At 43.5% G+C, this 16,425-nt stretch overlaps 1 protein-coding gene across 9 annotated transcripts in view; it reads left to right on the forward strand.

Annotated features, from left to right (window-relative positions):
- The window catches only part of LOC306821306 (serine/threonine-protein kinase BRSK2-like), a 125,825-nt gene that overhangs the window by 65,820 nt on the left and 43,580 nt on the right, over positions 1 to 16,425 (forward strand). For 5 of the 9 annotated variants that reach the window (XM_079339649.1, XM_079339653.1, XM_079339646.1 and 2 more), the window contains exons 2-5: positions 8,655 to 8,694; positions 8,926 to 9,032; positions 9,124 to 9,213; positions 11,834 to 12,350. The exons of the other annotated variants lie outside the window; for them this stretch is intronic. In XM_079339649.1, coding sequence (XP_079195775.1) covers positions 12,263 to 12,350 — 88 coding nt within the window. In that variant the 5' untranslated portion in view covers positions 8,655 to 8,694; positions 8,926 to 9,032; positions 9,124 to 9,213; positions 11,834 to 12,262. The remainder of the gene's footprint in view (positions 1 to 8,654; positions 8,695 to 8,925; positions 9,033 to 9,123; positions 9,214 to 11,833; positions 12,351 to 16,425) is intronic. 9 annotated transcript variants of the gene reach the window in all.

Below are 16,425 nucleotides of genomic sequence, written 5' to 3' on the forward strand. Positions count from 1 at the left end.
TAAAAAATAACGGCCAGCAAATATATTTTTCAATTTCTCAATTTCATGATATGATGAAATTATTGAATCTGTGACATAAATCTGTGATTGATTCAACAGAACATAATGCTTTCTCAATTTTACTGAAACAGATGTGTATGTAACACAAAAACACTTATATGACTAAAAAAACTAAATATGCTTGGCCTGTAAATTTTTGCATCTTAAAACCAAAGTGCTTTACAGTGAAAGACAAAGATAGTTTCAAAGAACCCTAACATGACCCCCCCCTCACCCCCCACCCCCACCACAAACAGCAAAAACAATAGACCCAATAAAAGTGACTTATACACTGCTAAAAGCTGTGTACTAAGTGTGTTTTTAGCTGTGTTTTAAAAGTTGAGAGGCAGTTCGCAGTGCGCACAGCCAAAGGTAAGGAGTTCCACAGAGCGGGGGCTGCAACTGCGAATGCTCTGTCTCCTCTAGATTTTAAAAAGGATAGAGGAACGTCCAAGATCATCTGGTTAGCAGACCTCAAGGCTCGAGGTGGCTGGTGTACCACAATGAGGTGAGACGGGTATTCCAGGGCCAGCCCATACAGAGATTTAAAAACAATTAAAAGAATCTTTAAATGAATCCTATACCTAATCCTATACCTAGCCAGTGCATGACTAAAAAAACTAAATATGCTTGGCCTGTAAATTTTTGCATCTTGGTGAGTCAAAAAGTTAATTTGTGATGCTGCAGCAATATGGTGAGCGTCAGCAGCTGTAGAGCAGAGGTGGTTGGTTGTAACAAGCAGCCGTTATCATGGCTGAGACCAAACCATACTGATAAGCAGTTTGTTTTAGGTTTCACATTTTCTTTAGATATTTTTTTAAACTGTTTCCATTTTTCTTCAATTTGTCAGAAACCAAAGTGACAAACAGACAACTTCACTTAAGACTAAATCCTTAACAATAATATGACTTAATTAAGAATGAATCTGTCCAACAGTCCAATTGAAAGTTTACCTGCAAGCTCTGGTTCATTCATCTTCAGTGTCAGCATGTTCAAACTTTCCCATGGCTCTCTGCTGATTTTATGCTAAAATAAAAAAACAGTTAACTTTAACTTTAGTTTCACAGAAAAGATTTTAAAATGTTTGCATATCATTTGAAAATAAATACACCTGATCACAAACACCGTTTCCTCAGTCTGTCTCTATTGAAGAACAGTTTGTCACACTGTTATCATTTACTCAGCTGAAGTTCAGTAAAATGGTTCCAGACTCACCAGACATCAGTCGTCCCAGCAGTCTGAGCCTCTCTGTCACCTGTTTCTTTTTATACTGCTCTGAAATCGAAAGCATTTGATTCACCTGACTAACAGGTTCATGTTTTTGTTTACTCTCAGATTTTCCACATTATTAAAAAGCCATTCTCTCAACTGGAATGTTCTCAGAACAGATTATCTGCCCAGATTATCTTTTAGTTTGACTGAGCGATCGACGGGTATGTCGGATATTTTTGATATTGAGAATCTGGCTGAAATGTTGACAATTACGTCCTGAGCTCAAGGGGGACTTGCCAAGGTCCCACTCACACCGGAGCTCCTGACCTCTGTTGGAGCAGCCAGGACTAGATACTGAATCCATCTTGATAATGAGAGAAGAGCGAAAGAATCCTTAGCACAGGGCCAGAAGAAAAGGGCAGGAGCACCTCGAGCAACCTGAGAAGAGTAGAAGAGCCATCCAGGTACTGTAGTGTCTAAGGTTTTGGCCAGAAATGTGGTCAACTTAGCGGAAGAGGCTGAGGGAAAGTCAATGTCAATTTTATTTATATAGCACATTTAAAACCAAAGTGCTTTACAGTGAAAGACAAAGATAGTTTCAAAGAACCCTAACATGACCCCCCCCCCTCACCCCCCCCCCCCCCACCACCACAAACAGCAAAAACAATAGACCCAATAAAAGTGACTTATACACTGCTAAAAGCTGTGTACTAAGTGTGTTTTTAGCTGTGTTTTAAAAGTTGAGAGGCAGTTCGCAGTGCGCACAGCCAAAGGTAAGGAGTTCCACAGAGCGGGGGCTGCAACTGCGAATGCTCTGTCTCCTCTAGATTTTAAAAAGGATAGAGGAACGTCCAAGATCATCTGGTTAGCAGACCTCAAGGCTCGAGGTGGCTGGTGTACCACAATGAGGTGAGACGGGTATTCCAGGGCCAGCCCATACAGAGATTTAAAAACAATTAAAAGAATCTTTAAATGAATCCTATACCTAATCCTATACCTAGCCAGTGCATGACTAAAAAAACTAAATATGCTTGGCCTGTAAATTTTTGCATCTTGGTGAGTCAAAAAGTTAATTTGTGACGCTGCAGCAATATGGTGAGCGTCAGCAGCTGTAGAGCAGAGGTGGTTGGTTGTAACAAGCAGCCGTTATCATGGCTGAGACCAAACCATACTGATAAGCAGTTTGTTTTAGGTTTCACATTTTCTTTAGATATTTTTTTAAACTGTGCAGTGAGGAAAGCACGAGTTATGTGCTCACGCATCTTTGTCCCAGTTAGGAGACGAGCTGCTGCGTTCTGGACAAGCTGCTGACGGTTGAGCTCAGACTGGCCAATGCCGACATACAAGGAATTACAATAATCTAAACGAGAAGTAATAAAAGCATGAATCACTTTTTCCAGGTCTTTTTGGCTTAAGTAAGGTTTCACTTTCACTAAAAACCTCAGCTGAAAGAACTAGACCTTACCACAGAGCTGACCTGTTTGTCCAGTTTAAAAGCACCGTCAATAATCACACCAAGACTCCTAGCATGGGGCTGAATGTAAGGAGCTAATGGGCCAAGGGAGTTGGGGGAGTCCGATCAGGGCAACCGAACAGGATCACTTCTGTTTTGTTTTCATTCAATTTCAAGAAGTTTAAGTCCATCCATGTTTTTACATCACTCAGGCAGTTGAGCACAGCCTAAAAAGAGTCCTTGGTAAGGGCCTTTAATGGCAGATAAACCTGCACATCGTCAGCAAAGCAGTGGAAAGGAACACCATGCTTCCTAAAAATAGACCCCAGGGGTAGCATATATAGTGAGAACAGCAGAGGGCCCAGAACTGACCCCTGGGGGACCCCACATGTTAAAGGGGCCACAGTGGAGGAAAACAGGCACATGTGTACAGAGAATGATCGCTCAGAGAGGTACGATTTAAACCAATCCAAAGCAGTGGTTTTGATGCCTACACAGTGCTCAAGGCGTGAAAGGAGGATTGTGTGATCCACTGTATCAAACGCTGCTGTCAGGTCGGGAAGAATTAAAAAAGTGAGTTGGCAGCAAGATAGTAGAGCTCATTACTAAGTCTAGTGATTTCAGAAGGAGCCATGAGAAGAAATTGGCTGAGCTCGAGAATCTTGATGAACAGATTATGACCGAGGTAGCAGAGATTAAAAAAACTGACACCCACTGAAACACACTCACTTCACTGCAAGAGTAGATTGCTGCCCTTTCTCATCTTAATTTACTTAACCTTTGTTTTTTTATTTTTCTACTTAGCTTCAGTTCAAGGAACTTTTGTGACGAAACAACGCTATGTGAGGCTATTGAGAATGATAAAGACTCCTAATGTGATAAATGCACACTTATTTTATGTACAGACACACGTATCACATATGAATGTGAGTATTAATAAAACGTTTTATTGACTTAAAGTTCATTTGCAACTCTTTCCAGTGATCCCCCAGGAGGAGCTAGAAAATGTTGCAGGGGAGAGGAACGTCTTGTTTGACTTACTTTTCCTGCTACCTCCGCAACCTGACCTCAGATAAGTGGAAGAAAACGGGTGGATGGATGGATGAAGTTCATTTGGTATATTATTCATAGAGCTAAAAGTCGACACCAATTTGAACATTGAATCCTGCAAACTTTTATCTGTACGGCCTTGAAGTTGGCATTAAATTTCCTTGTAAGTGGTATTAAAAAGGTCTTACTGAGTCTCAAATTTAACTTTCAGAACCCTGGGGGTACCCAGTATCCTTGCCACTGAGTTGAATGCAGCGCAGGATCATCTGTGCTACTCTTGTGCGTTGCACTAAAGTTAAAACATTTTCTACTTTTGCGCATCGCACCCTGACATCACCTCCGTGTGTCCAATAGGAGGATAGCTCAGATCACAACCAATGTTGTCTCACTTTCCTGAGATCTATCTTTAACACCTACCTGGACATCATCTGACAGTGTCAGTTCCTGGACAAGCTTGAACACTCCCACATCCTGGTGTGCCTTGAGGATTTCATGAACCAAACGCTCTTTTCTTTGCTGCTCGTCTCCCCCTTGGCAGAAGGAGAAAAGTCTGTCCTCTTTTCTTATTAGTGGACACATAGGCCTAGATAGTGCTGTGGCAGAAGCTACCTGTTTCGGTCACCTAGCAATGCGTGCTGTTGCTTTTTGCTCTTGTGCACTCTTTTGCTCTGCAGCCTACTCCACAGCAAGCCCACTGCACTGCCTCCTATCTGAAAGGCCCGATAGGCTTCATAAAGCAAGAGAACTGAAATACCACTTGGATATGTTGAACCTGCTTTGTAGTACCGGGGTCACTGCCATGCAACACAAACAACAAAACAGAACAGGGAAGAGACACTACTGGGAAGGTAAAGGGGTTGTCATGTTATTTAAAGTTTGTTTTGTCTGATTTGTTTTAGTATTTGTTTGTGATTTCACGTCTGTTTTTCCTTTTGTTGGTATGTTTTTTGATGAGTGTGAAAATGATTTCTTAAATAAATGTGAGCGTGAGCTTCTGTGAAAACAATGTCATTGTCAACGTTGTACATAGATAGGGGAAAAACCGATAAGAGAAGATAAAGCGTCAGAAATGTTGTCCAGCAGGTAAAAATACCTGTGTAGAGAGGACATGTCCTTTCTGTTTAAACATGGTCTGTTTCTCAGAAATCATGATCTGGCACATACTGAAAGTTAGTTCAGGCAGGTCACGCAGTCACGCTCTGTTATTGTGTCAGAGTTCACATCAGCTTATCTCATGCAAGCCTCATCAGCTGATCTGATGAAAGCATCCTAATGGCCAAATAGTTCTTATGCCGCCTTATGTACATTGCTCTATGCTTCTCTGCTCTCTCTGCATCCCACAATTGCAAGCAAATACTGAATCAACTGAAGTTATTTGTTCTTTTATGAACAACTGTTTTCCTTTTAATCACGGTAATGACGTAAATAAACAGCTGATGTGTGGTGGTCTTGACTGGTCGTGATTTAAAATCCAGAGTACGACCAGTCCGAGACCGAGTAAAAATCACTGAGAGGAGAGATGACCTCCTCAGAGTTCTCCAGCAGTTTGACATCAATGCTGTTCTGCAAAAATCCACCAGGTGGCAGAACAATGCAATATGTGCATGCAGTGGACCTGCACATACTGTACGTATGTTGGTTTAATAAACTAACTGAAATGGGAAGTTTTTAACCGAACTGCTGGGTCAATTTAAGAACATCTTCATGCTGATTATTTAAACCCAGAACCGTGTTGCCTGTTTAGCCCAGTCTGATGGTTCACATATTCTAACCAAACTTTTTTTGTTTCAATCTGTATTTCTGGTTTAATTCCTCCGAATAAACTTATTGAATATTCTGGACAAATGTTACTATATTTAAAATTGAAAACTGATAAATTGTTATTTTTAATTCTTGCAAAACCTTAAAAAAAAGAACATTTAAAAGGATAAATAAATACAGAGATGGATCGTTATTTGTATAGGGCCAAATCATAAAAAATGTAATCTCGAGGTGCTTTACAAAAGTACAGTTCAAAAACCTTACTCTGTGTTATGAGACAAGATGCTTGAAGGATTTCTCCTTCGCGTTCCCGTGTCCACATTTCCATGCTGCTGAGGTGAAGGTCAGAGTGACAATCCGATCATGGCAACTGGGAGTCAGGGACGTCCGGTGGTAGTAGTACCACCTGTCTGAAGGTGGAGGGGGAGCGCCATCTACTGGAGAGTCCAGGCTCTGCTGCCAGGACAGTTGAGAGAACGTGAGCAGAGTCAGGTGTTCCAGCTGTGGCAGAGAAAAGTTTGTTTTCTTGGACATAAGAATTCTTTCTAAAATATTAACCTTCATTATTTCTAACACAATCCACATTAAAGGTCTGATTTAAACAAGAAGCAGTCCATGCTGCCTCTGACAGATAAACAGAGGGAATGTGAGGTTGTATGTTTTGTTTAGTAATTATAGTGTTTCGCCAGTTTAATTGCTGTGCTGTAATCTAAATGGGTTTACAGACGAACACTCTAAATTAGCAGTTTTATAAAAACCAGACAACTCGACGCGTCTCGCTGCATCCCCACTTAATTAACATCAATTTGTCTGTGGAAGAGCTTTTGTTGAGCTGCAGCCCAGCAGGCAGCGATCACAACAACAGACTTCAGTCGTTCGTCCGTTCTGACAAACGACGACATGAACATCCAAACAAAGGCAGGACAACAAGAGCACTCTTATATACATTTTTGATTTATGTAGTTCTCCATTTTGAAACCCTGCTGTTGACCTAAACTCCAAGTCTACGCTCCCTCCCGCCCTCTACACTCTGTTAATGAAAGGCGTCGGATCCAACCTTCACAACAGGGTCCTAAATCTTCCCCTCTGTCGCCCCCTAGTGGTGGAACGGACAACCAAACTCCAAACAATCTGCAGAGCCCCTTTGCACCTTTTAGAAAAAGCCAAAGACCCCGCTGTTTATGAACACCTACGACCGTTATGACGATGATGGTGACGAGGATGATATTTAGGACTCTCATGAATGCCTGTGCTCACTTCCTGTCCGCACCTGTGTGCGGACAGGAAGCACTTCCAATCCTCACGTTGTCTCCTCCTCTCTAAATCCTGTCTTGTGATGCTCTTACTCTCTTATGTTTGTCGTTATGAATCAAAGCGTCCGATAGATGAACTGAGAAGTTGTAGACGGAGTTTCGAAACAAAAAGAAAATTCAACACTCGGTCTAAGAAAATACTCAACATTTGCTAAATGGTTAAGAAATGTTTCTTTTACACTTTTAAACCAAAATGTTTTTGACCAAAGACTGTTTCTCTTTTTATATGTCTTTAAAAAAGTGTATTAATCCCAGAAGGCAGTTTGGTTCCAGAGTCCACCCAGACCATACAGACATGTACAAACACACAACAGACTGAGTTTCAGTCTTTGACAAAGATGACCTCGTGTGGTCGTCTTGGGAAATGACACACACAAGGCCCAGATGAAAAGCACAGTGATAAATCAATTAGTCAATAAAACATAACTGAGACATTCCAGGACGCTCTGCCGTCACATTGTAAGATTGTGTTTGTGCAGGCTGATTGAACAGGAAGAGGTCATCTACAGGAAGGATGTCAACATGTTCAATAGTTTTCATATCGCGTGTTTTCTTAGAATCAAGTCGACATATCGCAGGTGTCACGTCTCCCCTTCTTGTGTGTTTGGTCTTGCCGCTGCTTTGTTTCCAACAACAGGCCTTCGTATGATTACACGCCGACATGAGTCTGAATCGAAATGAAATTAGCAGAAATACGATTTGAGTCGAGATGTAATTTGTTGGAAACGAGCCGATAAGAGTTAATTAAAAAACACCTCTGTGCACGAAGAGCTCGCGACAAACGAAATGAGTGAAAACACTGAATGAGGGTTTCAGATGAAATATTAAGGCCTCATCAGAGTTGATGGAAAATGTATTAAAATGAACCAAAACAGCTTCCACACATTTCACTGATTGTTTGTTTAAAACGTGATTCTCTCCTCTCTCTGCTTCACTCTGGATTCAGAGGAGAGATGTTCCCTTATGAGGCTTCTTTGGTTTGATATATGTGAGTGAACTGAGTGTGTGTGTGTGTGTGTGTGTGTGTGTGTGTGTGTCTGCATTATCCTGCTCCGTTGGCAGTGCAGCCACAATAGAGCTGACTAATGCAGAAATAGACTGCAGGCGAAGCTTCTTTTTCTACAAATGTCTTGAAATATGAAGGGAGCATTCATTGGTCCGCTACAATATTTATATCTCCCTCTTCTTCCTCTTCCTCTTCTTCTTCCTCTACGGCTACAGAAATGTGCATCACCAGCACACACACCTGCTCTCACACACACACACACACACACACACATCCACACAAACAGAGAAGAATGTATGTCCTCATAACACGCCGTTTCTTTTGATGGCTTAATGTGTGTGTGTGTGTGTGTGTGTGTGTGTGTGTGTGTGTGTGTGTGTGTGTGTGTACAGTGTTTTAGTGTGTGAGACACTGATGTAGTGTGTTTGTATCTGGTGCTAATGGCGTCCTGAGATGCAGCTCGTCATGTTCGTTGTTGTGGGAGAAGGAAGCATCGAGATGGAAAGAAAAGACGGAGAGTTTTGTCTGATCTGCGTCGATAAAAATCAATATTGACGTTTGATCGTGATAACAGTTTTCTCAACACATATATATATATATATATATATATATTTTAAATTATAGTTTGTTCATATTATTTGCTTACAGCCACCTTTTGTTTGATTGAAAGGTTCAGCTGTTTGGTACATAGTCTGTGTGGTTTGATGGTTTGATTCCCCTGCACGCTGCAGCACGTGTTCCCACAGTGACCCGTGAACGTCATCTGTGCATCCAAACAGGTTTCTGCCCTCATTACTTCTCTTTGTTCTTTTTTCCTCAGGACGACATGAAGCAAAAACCTTTGTATTTTGAACATTGAGGTAAACCTGCACCCTAAATACATACTTTAAAAAAACTTCATATAACCACACCATACATGGGAAACAGCTGAGCTGAATACTAGCTGAACAATCGTCCCTGACACTCATCAAGAAAAACAAACAGCATATTTTACAGGCTGACAAACTTCCTCTAAGGTTTCTTCATGTTTGCTGAATGTGTTTTTATGTCCACATTAGATTTCTTGTCCTTCTCTGATCTTTCTCCTGCAGGTATGTGAGTGGCAGGAAGCTGGCCGGTTTCTCCTCTGAGCCAGCTTCCTGCTCTTTTTCTTCTTTACATCCAGCTTATGAGACTTACAGGACCTGCTCGTAGGTAGGTGAGCTGTCATGATTTTCCAAAGAGCTCCAGGAGAGTGAACATGCTGCTCTGTGAAACACTTAACACACAAACGCTGTGTGTGTGTTCAGGCTGAGAGCAGGACTGTTGTGACTTTCTTCAGTGAGGCAAAAGACGTGACGACCAACCAGCGCAGGTCACCAACCTGTGGATCGATGCAGGTCGAGTTGTGGTTTGAAAACATGTTCAATGTAACTGTTAGTGAAAGTCAAGTCAACGAAAGGAAAGAAAGGAAAACAAAAGAATCCTTTAAAAACGTCCAAAACATGATCATTACAATGAAGGTCAAATATTCAAACCCTCTTTGGATCAAAGTTTTCCTTATCCTACTGAAAAGTTTTTAACGACATTATCTGAAGGTTTCCTCCATAAAAACCAGGATGAGTTCTGATCCTTTTTTAAACAAAATAAGATAAAATGATCTTTTATTCATCTGACAAACAGAAACGTTTAAAGTGTTTCAGCAGCAAAGCCGGAAAGCAGAAGAAAAATCACACACAATTAAATTAGATAAAAAAGTCAATAAATATAAAAAATGTGCATTAAAAATAGTAAAAAAACAACATTATAAAATGAGTCAACATGAATGAATTTGATGTCATCTGTGTTCTTGTTCTGTGTGATCGGTTTTAAACGATCAGTTTGTTTTTGTTTGTGTCCTGATGAAACCTTTAAACGTCTCTCAGCTGAAGCAGTTTTACAAAGTTCATATCAGACTGATGAATCATGTTTAAAGGCCCCCGCAGCTTTCCTGTCCTCCATCACTCACTCAGCTGATATCAGACCTGCTTCCTGTCCTCAGAGACGCGGCTCATGATGCCAGATGATTTCACGTGGCGGCGATTAGGACGAGCCGGCGTTCTGCCCGCAGCTGTCAAACAGAATAACAACCACCAGGGGATCAGACGGCCCAGAGCCGCCACTGTGGCAGGAATTTAAGAGGGAAATCATCATTGATCTGTGGATGGGGGTCACCACCTCCACCTGTGTCACCCACACAGGGCGGGGCTGTAAGAGGGGGGGGGGGGTTACATTAATTAACAGGAAGTAATTTAGGGGAAAGCTCTCCCATGGCGAGCAGGTCTTAACGTGATAAAATGGAGGCCCCCCCCCCAGTCTTTGTTCGGGACACAGATTTAAAGGAGGGGGGTAGATAAGGGGAAGGGGGAGGCAGGAGGAGGGGGAGAGGGGGGTGGGGGAGGGGGGAGGGGGAGGGGGGGGGGGACTCCATCTGCTGCTGAACGTGCTGGGTCAAAGGGCTTTTGTTGTGAAGGAGTGATGAGACACAGAGATGGTCGTTGTCACCAACCGCTGGTTTAATCAAGTGAAAGTGTCACGGTGTGGACTCACACACACACACACACACACACACACACACACACACACACACACACACACACACACACACACACACACACACAAGGTGACGAGTAATTGCTCTTCATATTTAATAATTCATTGAACGTCTGACTTCTTTGATTAATCAGATCTTTACATTTCCTGAGACTTTTTAAAAACGTGTTTTTAAACGACACTCTGTTATTTTATGATGCTAATATAGAATATTAATATAGAAAGTATTAATATAGAAAGTACTAATATAGAATACTAATATAGAAAGTATTAATATAGAAAGTACTAATATAGAAAGTACTAATATAGAATGTATTAATATAGAAAGTACTAATATAGAAAGTATTAATATAGAATGTATTAATATAGAAAGTACTAATATAGAATACTAATATAGAAAGTATTAATATAGAAAGTACTAATATAGAAAGTATTAATATAGAATGTATTAATATAGAATGTATTAATATAGAAAGTACTAATATAGAAAGTATTAATATAGAAAGTATTAATATAGAAAGTACTAATATAGAAAGTATTAATATAGAAAGTACTAATATAGAAAGTATTAATATAGAAAGTATTAATATAGAAAGTATTAATATAGAAAGTATTAATATAGAAAGTACTGAGGCTTTAAACAAACTACGAGTCTTTAGTCATATTTCAGTTGTTGTGATATCGATATAATTTTATTTTTCCTTGTATCTTGTACACGTTTATAATCGTGGCATCAATGAGCTGAGATTTAGACATCAACCAAACATGTGTGAGAAGATTTAGTTTGATTTATGTCCTTTTTAAAAAAGTTAGTACAGGAAGTGTCCCAGTGCATCCTGGGAAATGTTCACGTCTCATGTATCTCTTTATTTAAACCATTTGTGGATGTTTGTGTCTGAACAGTGGCAGCCTCTCTCTCTCCCTTCACTGTCACCTCGACCCCAATTCAAACACCAGCCCCTGCGATGGAAGCGTTCTGCGCATGCGTGTTCGGTAATTAAAGCAGTTGCGTCAAGGTGTTGGAAGTCAGACGAAGTGGCCTTCAAAATAAAACCAGAATAAAAAAAAACAAAACAGGTTCACTAAAGGGTTGTAGACAGTTCACTTTCAGAAGTATTAGTAATTATGAAATATGATGGAGCAAAGTCATAGTTTAAATTTGTATTGAAATAGTCATGGAAGGTTAATTGTTTGAAATTGCAGTTAATTTAAGAGCACATCTTTATGTACCTGCAGCTTTTGGACTTCTGATCAGGAAATATAATACTTGAGTTTGTTTCATACATCACTTCTTCTCACTGAGTGTGGGCTTAATGATGTGGTATTAAGGCCCTAAAAAACACGTGCACGTCTTTATTTTCACCTTTGATTTAATGTCACTGTGAACAAACAGTCCTGACAGTAAAGCGAATAGCCTTTATTTTGAAGGAGATCCCCGGAAGTGCACGTTCACCTCGACTCGTGCTGACGCAGGCTGCTGGAGCGGCAGACAGCAGCAGCAGCAGCAGCAGTAGATGCTGTCCCATCATCGGATCACACCCAACGGGGCTGCAGCGCACCGCTCCTCCGGCACCGACACCATGACACCCCGATTCAAACCCGCAATCTGAGCCGCACGAGGAACGCAACGGAACGTGCACGAGGACATCGAGAGACCTGGACCTGGAGACTTTACGGGCGCACACGCAAAAGGAAGCTCGCGCGCAGAGAGAGAGAGAGAGACGGTTGTTGCAGAGACCAAAAAGGACAGGGACGCCGACCGAGGCGAACTCCACTGCGCCGCGGATCTGCGCTTTTCTCTCCCAGATTCGCGTCCAGCAGGGAATTCTGTCCCTGTGAGACATCTCACCCTGAGACATGTCCTCGTCGGCGAAGGACAGCGGGCATTACGCCAACTATGTGGGACCGTACCGCCTGGAGAAGACGCTGGGCAAAGGACAGACAGGTTAGTGAAAGCCCCCCCCTCCAGATGCTGGTGATGCTGTCAGGAGTCCCCCGCAGCATCACCGCGCCGGCCCCGCGCGTGCCCCGCTGACATCATGTTGGGATGCAGTGTTTGCATCGGCGCTGCTGCCGCGTGCTCAGTGTGCCGATGCGGGGAAATGCGGGATAAAAGTGCGGATGTTTGAGTTGGATGCGTGCTTTGCAGAGTGCTGATGGAGGCTGCTTTTAATCATGATGATGGTGATGATGATGCTGATGATGGTGCTGATGATGATGAAGATGATGACGGTGGTGGTAGTGTGCCTTTAATCCTTGTTGTCAGGCAGAGAGGGCTCGCTGATAATGGGCCCTTGTGATTTTTCTTGTCTCTAATTCTGTTCGAGCATCCATCTGTCACATGGGCCGCTCTGCAGAAGAGGCAGAGCAGTGATGCTGCACTGTCCGGTCCCACACACACACACACACACACACACACACACACACACACACACACACACACACACACACACACACACAGCTCAGGGGTTAACACAGCCACATACTGCAGCTGTATCACCACATTTCTGCATTTCTGTCTTAAAGGGGTATTCTGCTCATTTTCAGACGCTCTGCTCAGGGTTTGAGATCACAGCCTGTCTGACACTGACTGACTGTGTGTGTGTGTGTGTGTGTGTGTGTGTGTGTGTGTGTGTGTGTGTGTGTGTGTGTGTGTGTGTGTGTGTGTGTGTGTGTGTGTGTGACAGTATCAGTTATCAGGGTGATTATTGGCATTTTGTCATATAAATCAATGGTTTTTCACATTTCTATGCATCATCATGGAGAAATCTGCTCAGTCTTGTTGTGATGTCTGAAGACCAGCTGGTTCTACTTCATGGACACACTCGAGGCTGTGCTACTGAGTTACTGAGTGGGTCATTGAACTCAGCATGATGGTCGTGGTCCAGCAGGCCAAGTCTAAGATCTGCTCTCCTTGTAGCTCAGCTTTCATCTCCACCACCTTCTGATGGAAACGTATAAGCTGCTACATGCTCCAACGTTTTCACCAGCTAGTCACCGACTTCCTCTCTCTCTGTTTGTTGAGCAGGATGTTTGTTAGAAATCAGCAGCCTGATCGAGCTGTACACATGTTCACACATTGCGATCTTTTTTAGCGTGATGATCGGTGGTCCTGACAGATCTTCACTCACACTTTTAACCGAAGGCTCCACAGGAGAGAGAGTGAGGGAGCGCAATCTCTAGATTCCACAACAACATCGGCAACGATCTGAAATGTTGCCAACATGTTCAGTGACTCACAGTAGCCGTTAATGGTCATCGTCCCCCCCTCCCACTCGCGTCCCGTCTCATGTTGGCTCAACCCGACCGCGTGCTGTAGACGTACTGGGAGGATGGCAGGAAAGACTCCGAGTGAAGAATGTGTGTGTTTGGTTTCACTCGTGCAGCAGAGTGCGCTCAGACGTACAGTTTGTTCTGAATCGGGGGAAGTTGTTGCCACGTCGGTTCTCCTCGAATGGTTCTCCTCACATAGGTAATGAAATCCCAACGTGTCGTAGCTCTGTTAGCCGTTAGCTCAGACTAGCTAAAAGCTCCTTAAACCTGCAGGGAGCTGCTCAGAGGGATGAACACTGAACTACGCTCAGGCAGCAGTCGCTCAGTCTGTCGGGACTTTGGGAAATTGGGAACTGGATGGCTGCTGGTTGATCAAATCTTGAAAGTGGTGCCAGATCCTTTTCTGAACACTGCTGACGTGCTCTTGAGCAAGGCACCAAACCTCCCCACCAGCCCCAGGCGCGCTCGCTGTGTGCAGCCACCCGAGCCCTGTGCACGTGTAGTTTGTTCTTCTATAAATGATCCTGGGATCACATGATCCCAGGACTGATCTCCTCGTTACCATGGCAACAACACCAGTCCTACCTGTCATTGAGTGTTTCTTGTTTTTGAGGGGACACACTGTCTGAACGGCACAAACACTTAGGACACGTTTGGGTACAGGACCGTTGCCAACATGTTTAGACAATGCTCTCACTCTTTAGGTTGCTGGTTCCCTGCTGAGATGCTCAGACTCACTGTAGCTCCTCAGAGACCTGTATGAATGGAAGTCTGAGGCCAGGTCTGCAGCTCGCCCACCATCTGTGGACACGCGCAGCCAGAAAGGATCAAGGTGTCTCTCCCTCCACTTCCAGCAGGTAGAAGAAGCTATACGCCGCTCCGTTCCCTCGACGGGTGAATAATTCATAACCAAGCAATTAGCCGGTTGGTTGTGATGGATCGCAGCAGCTGCTGTATTAATTACACAATACTTTTATTACCGGATGGATTAAAGCTGCAGTAATGTGCATTTAACTCCAACAAAGACACACAGATCATTTGATTTGCTCTCCATCAGGATTCATTTTACTAACTGAATCAGAGGAGGAGGAGAGGTCCAGTTTCACACAACTCAACTCTACTATAAATACCCACAATCCATCTCTCCTCCAGGGCTTCTCTCGGTTCAGGACCAACATGAGAACTCAGTTTACTGAGGAGAATCAGCTTGTAATTAGTGCCATAATTCATTCAAATAAGGTCAAGGGTTCGATCCCCAGCTCCTGCAAGCAACATGTCTGACGTGTCCTTGGGCAAGACACTTAACCCCGAATTGCTCGCCCTGCTGCGTCTGGGATGTCGGGATGTGGGTCGCTGCTCTTGTGGTCGACCGTTTGGTGCTTCACTGTGCCGGTGAATTGGATAAATAAAGTGACAGAATAGTGTCTAAACGGATATTGATTGATTTATTAATATCTGATTTGGGGTTTGAAGCTGCGGTCATCTGTGCCTGCAGACTCGTCTCAGACTGAACCTGAAAAGACCCTGAAGCTCTCACTGACTCAGTCAGCGTCTGTGGCGCTTGTGTAGGTGTGTGAGTGCAAATGCATGTAGAGATGTAGAAACCCTGTGCAGACTTGTGTTTAGGTGTGTGTGTGTGTGTGTGTGTGTGTGTGTGTGTGTGTGTGTGTGTGACTGTAGTGCAGGCTGAAGAGGAGTGATGCTCTGCTTGTTGAGCGTTTGAGTCGAAGGAGCTGAGCCGGCAGACAGGGAAGCCCGGGTAGCATTAAACCTCCTCCACGAGAGCAGGGCAGCCCACGCTCACTGTGTGTGTGTGTGTGTGTGTGTGTGTGTGTGTGTGTGTGTGTGTGTGTGTGTGTAAACACAGGGGATCTCTGAGCGAGTGGACTAATGCTTCTTTTTCTTCTGATGTTGGATATGAACCAGATTTGTTAGTGATTCACATTCAGTTTATTAACATGCAGGAAGAAGGACTCGACCCCGATGCATAATGATTCACACTTTAAAGAAGCTTCACTGGAGCGCCACTTTCTGCTCATGACGTGAACATGTTTAAATCATACCGCCACCAGGGGGCGCTCCATCAAAACCACAATAACAGAAGATGTTGTCGAGGCTCGCGGGGAATCATGGGAGTGATTCTCTCTGCGATTCTGTCTTCAGCTGAAGTCATTAAATATTTGTTGAATATCTGTTGTTGTGTTAGTCACGGCTATACCTGGTTAAATAAAGGCTACATGAGATTCAGCCCTGCGTTGAGGTCGTTAGCATCAATGTGAAGTGGTAAAGTTAGCTTTAGATTAGCGACAGAGGCGAGTGTGAACATCTGCTGTCGGTCTCGTCTGTTGTGATCAACACTTTGTGCGTCTGTCTGCTGTTATGAGACGGCACGTGGAACAATGCCTTCATGGTGCGAGCGTGCCGGGTCAGGGCTCAACGGCGAGCGGCTGTGCTGACTCGGAACAATTAGTCAGTGTCTTCATGTGTGTCCGAGCGAGCGTGAGGGGGCTGAAGTGTTTCCCAGGCTCCGTACGGCGCTCGTTTTTCTAACTGTTGGCCATCGGTGGGGCCGGTTGTCATGGTTTCATCTCTCCTCCGGTGACAATGGACTCCCTCTCTCTCTCTCTCTCTCTCTCTCTCTCTCTCTCTCTCTCTCTCTCTCTCTCTCTTCCTGCTGATCACAGCAGCTCAACTCTTCCTCCTCTTTGATTTCACTCCTCGTCCTCTCAGATCGACACTCTGTGAGA

The sequence above is a fragment of the Symphodus melops genome, assembly GCF_947650265.1.
Source record: "Symphodus melops genome assembly, chromosome: 3".
NCBI classification, from domain to species: Eukaryota; Metazoa; Chordata; class Actinopteri; order Labriformes; family Labridae; genus Symphodus; species Symphodus melops.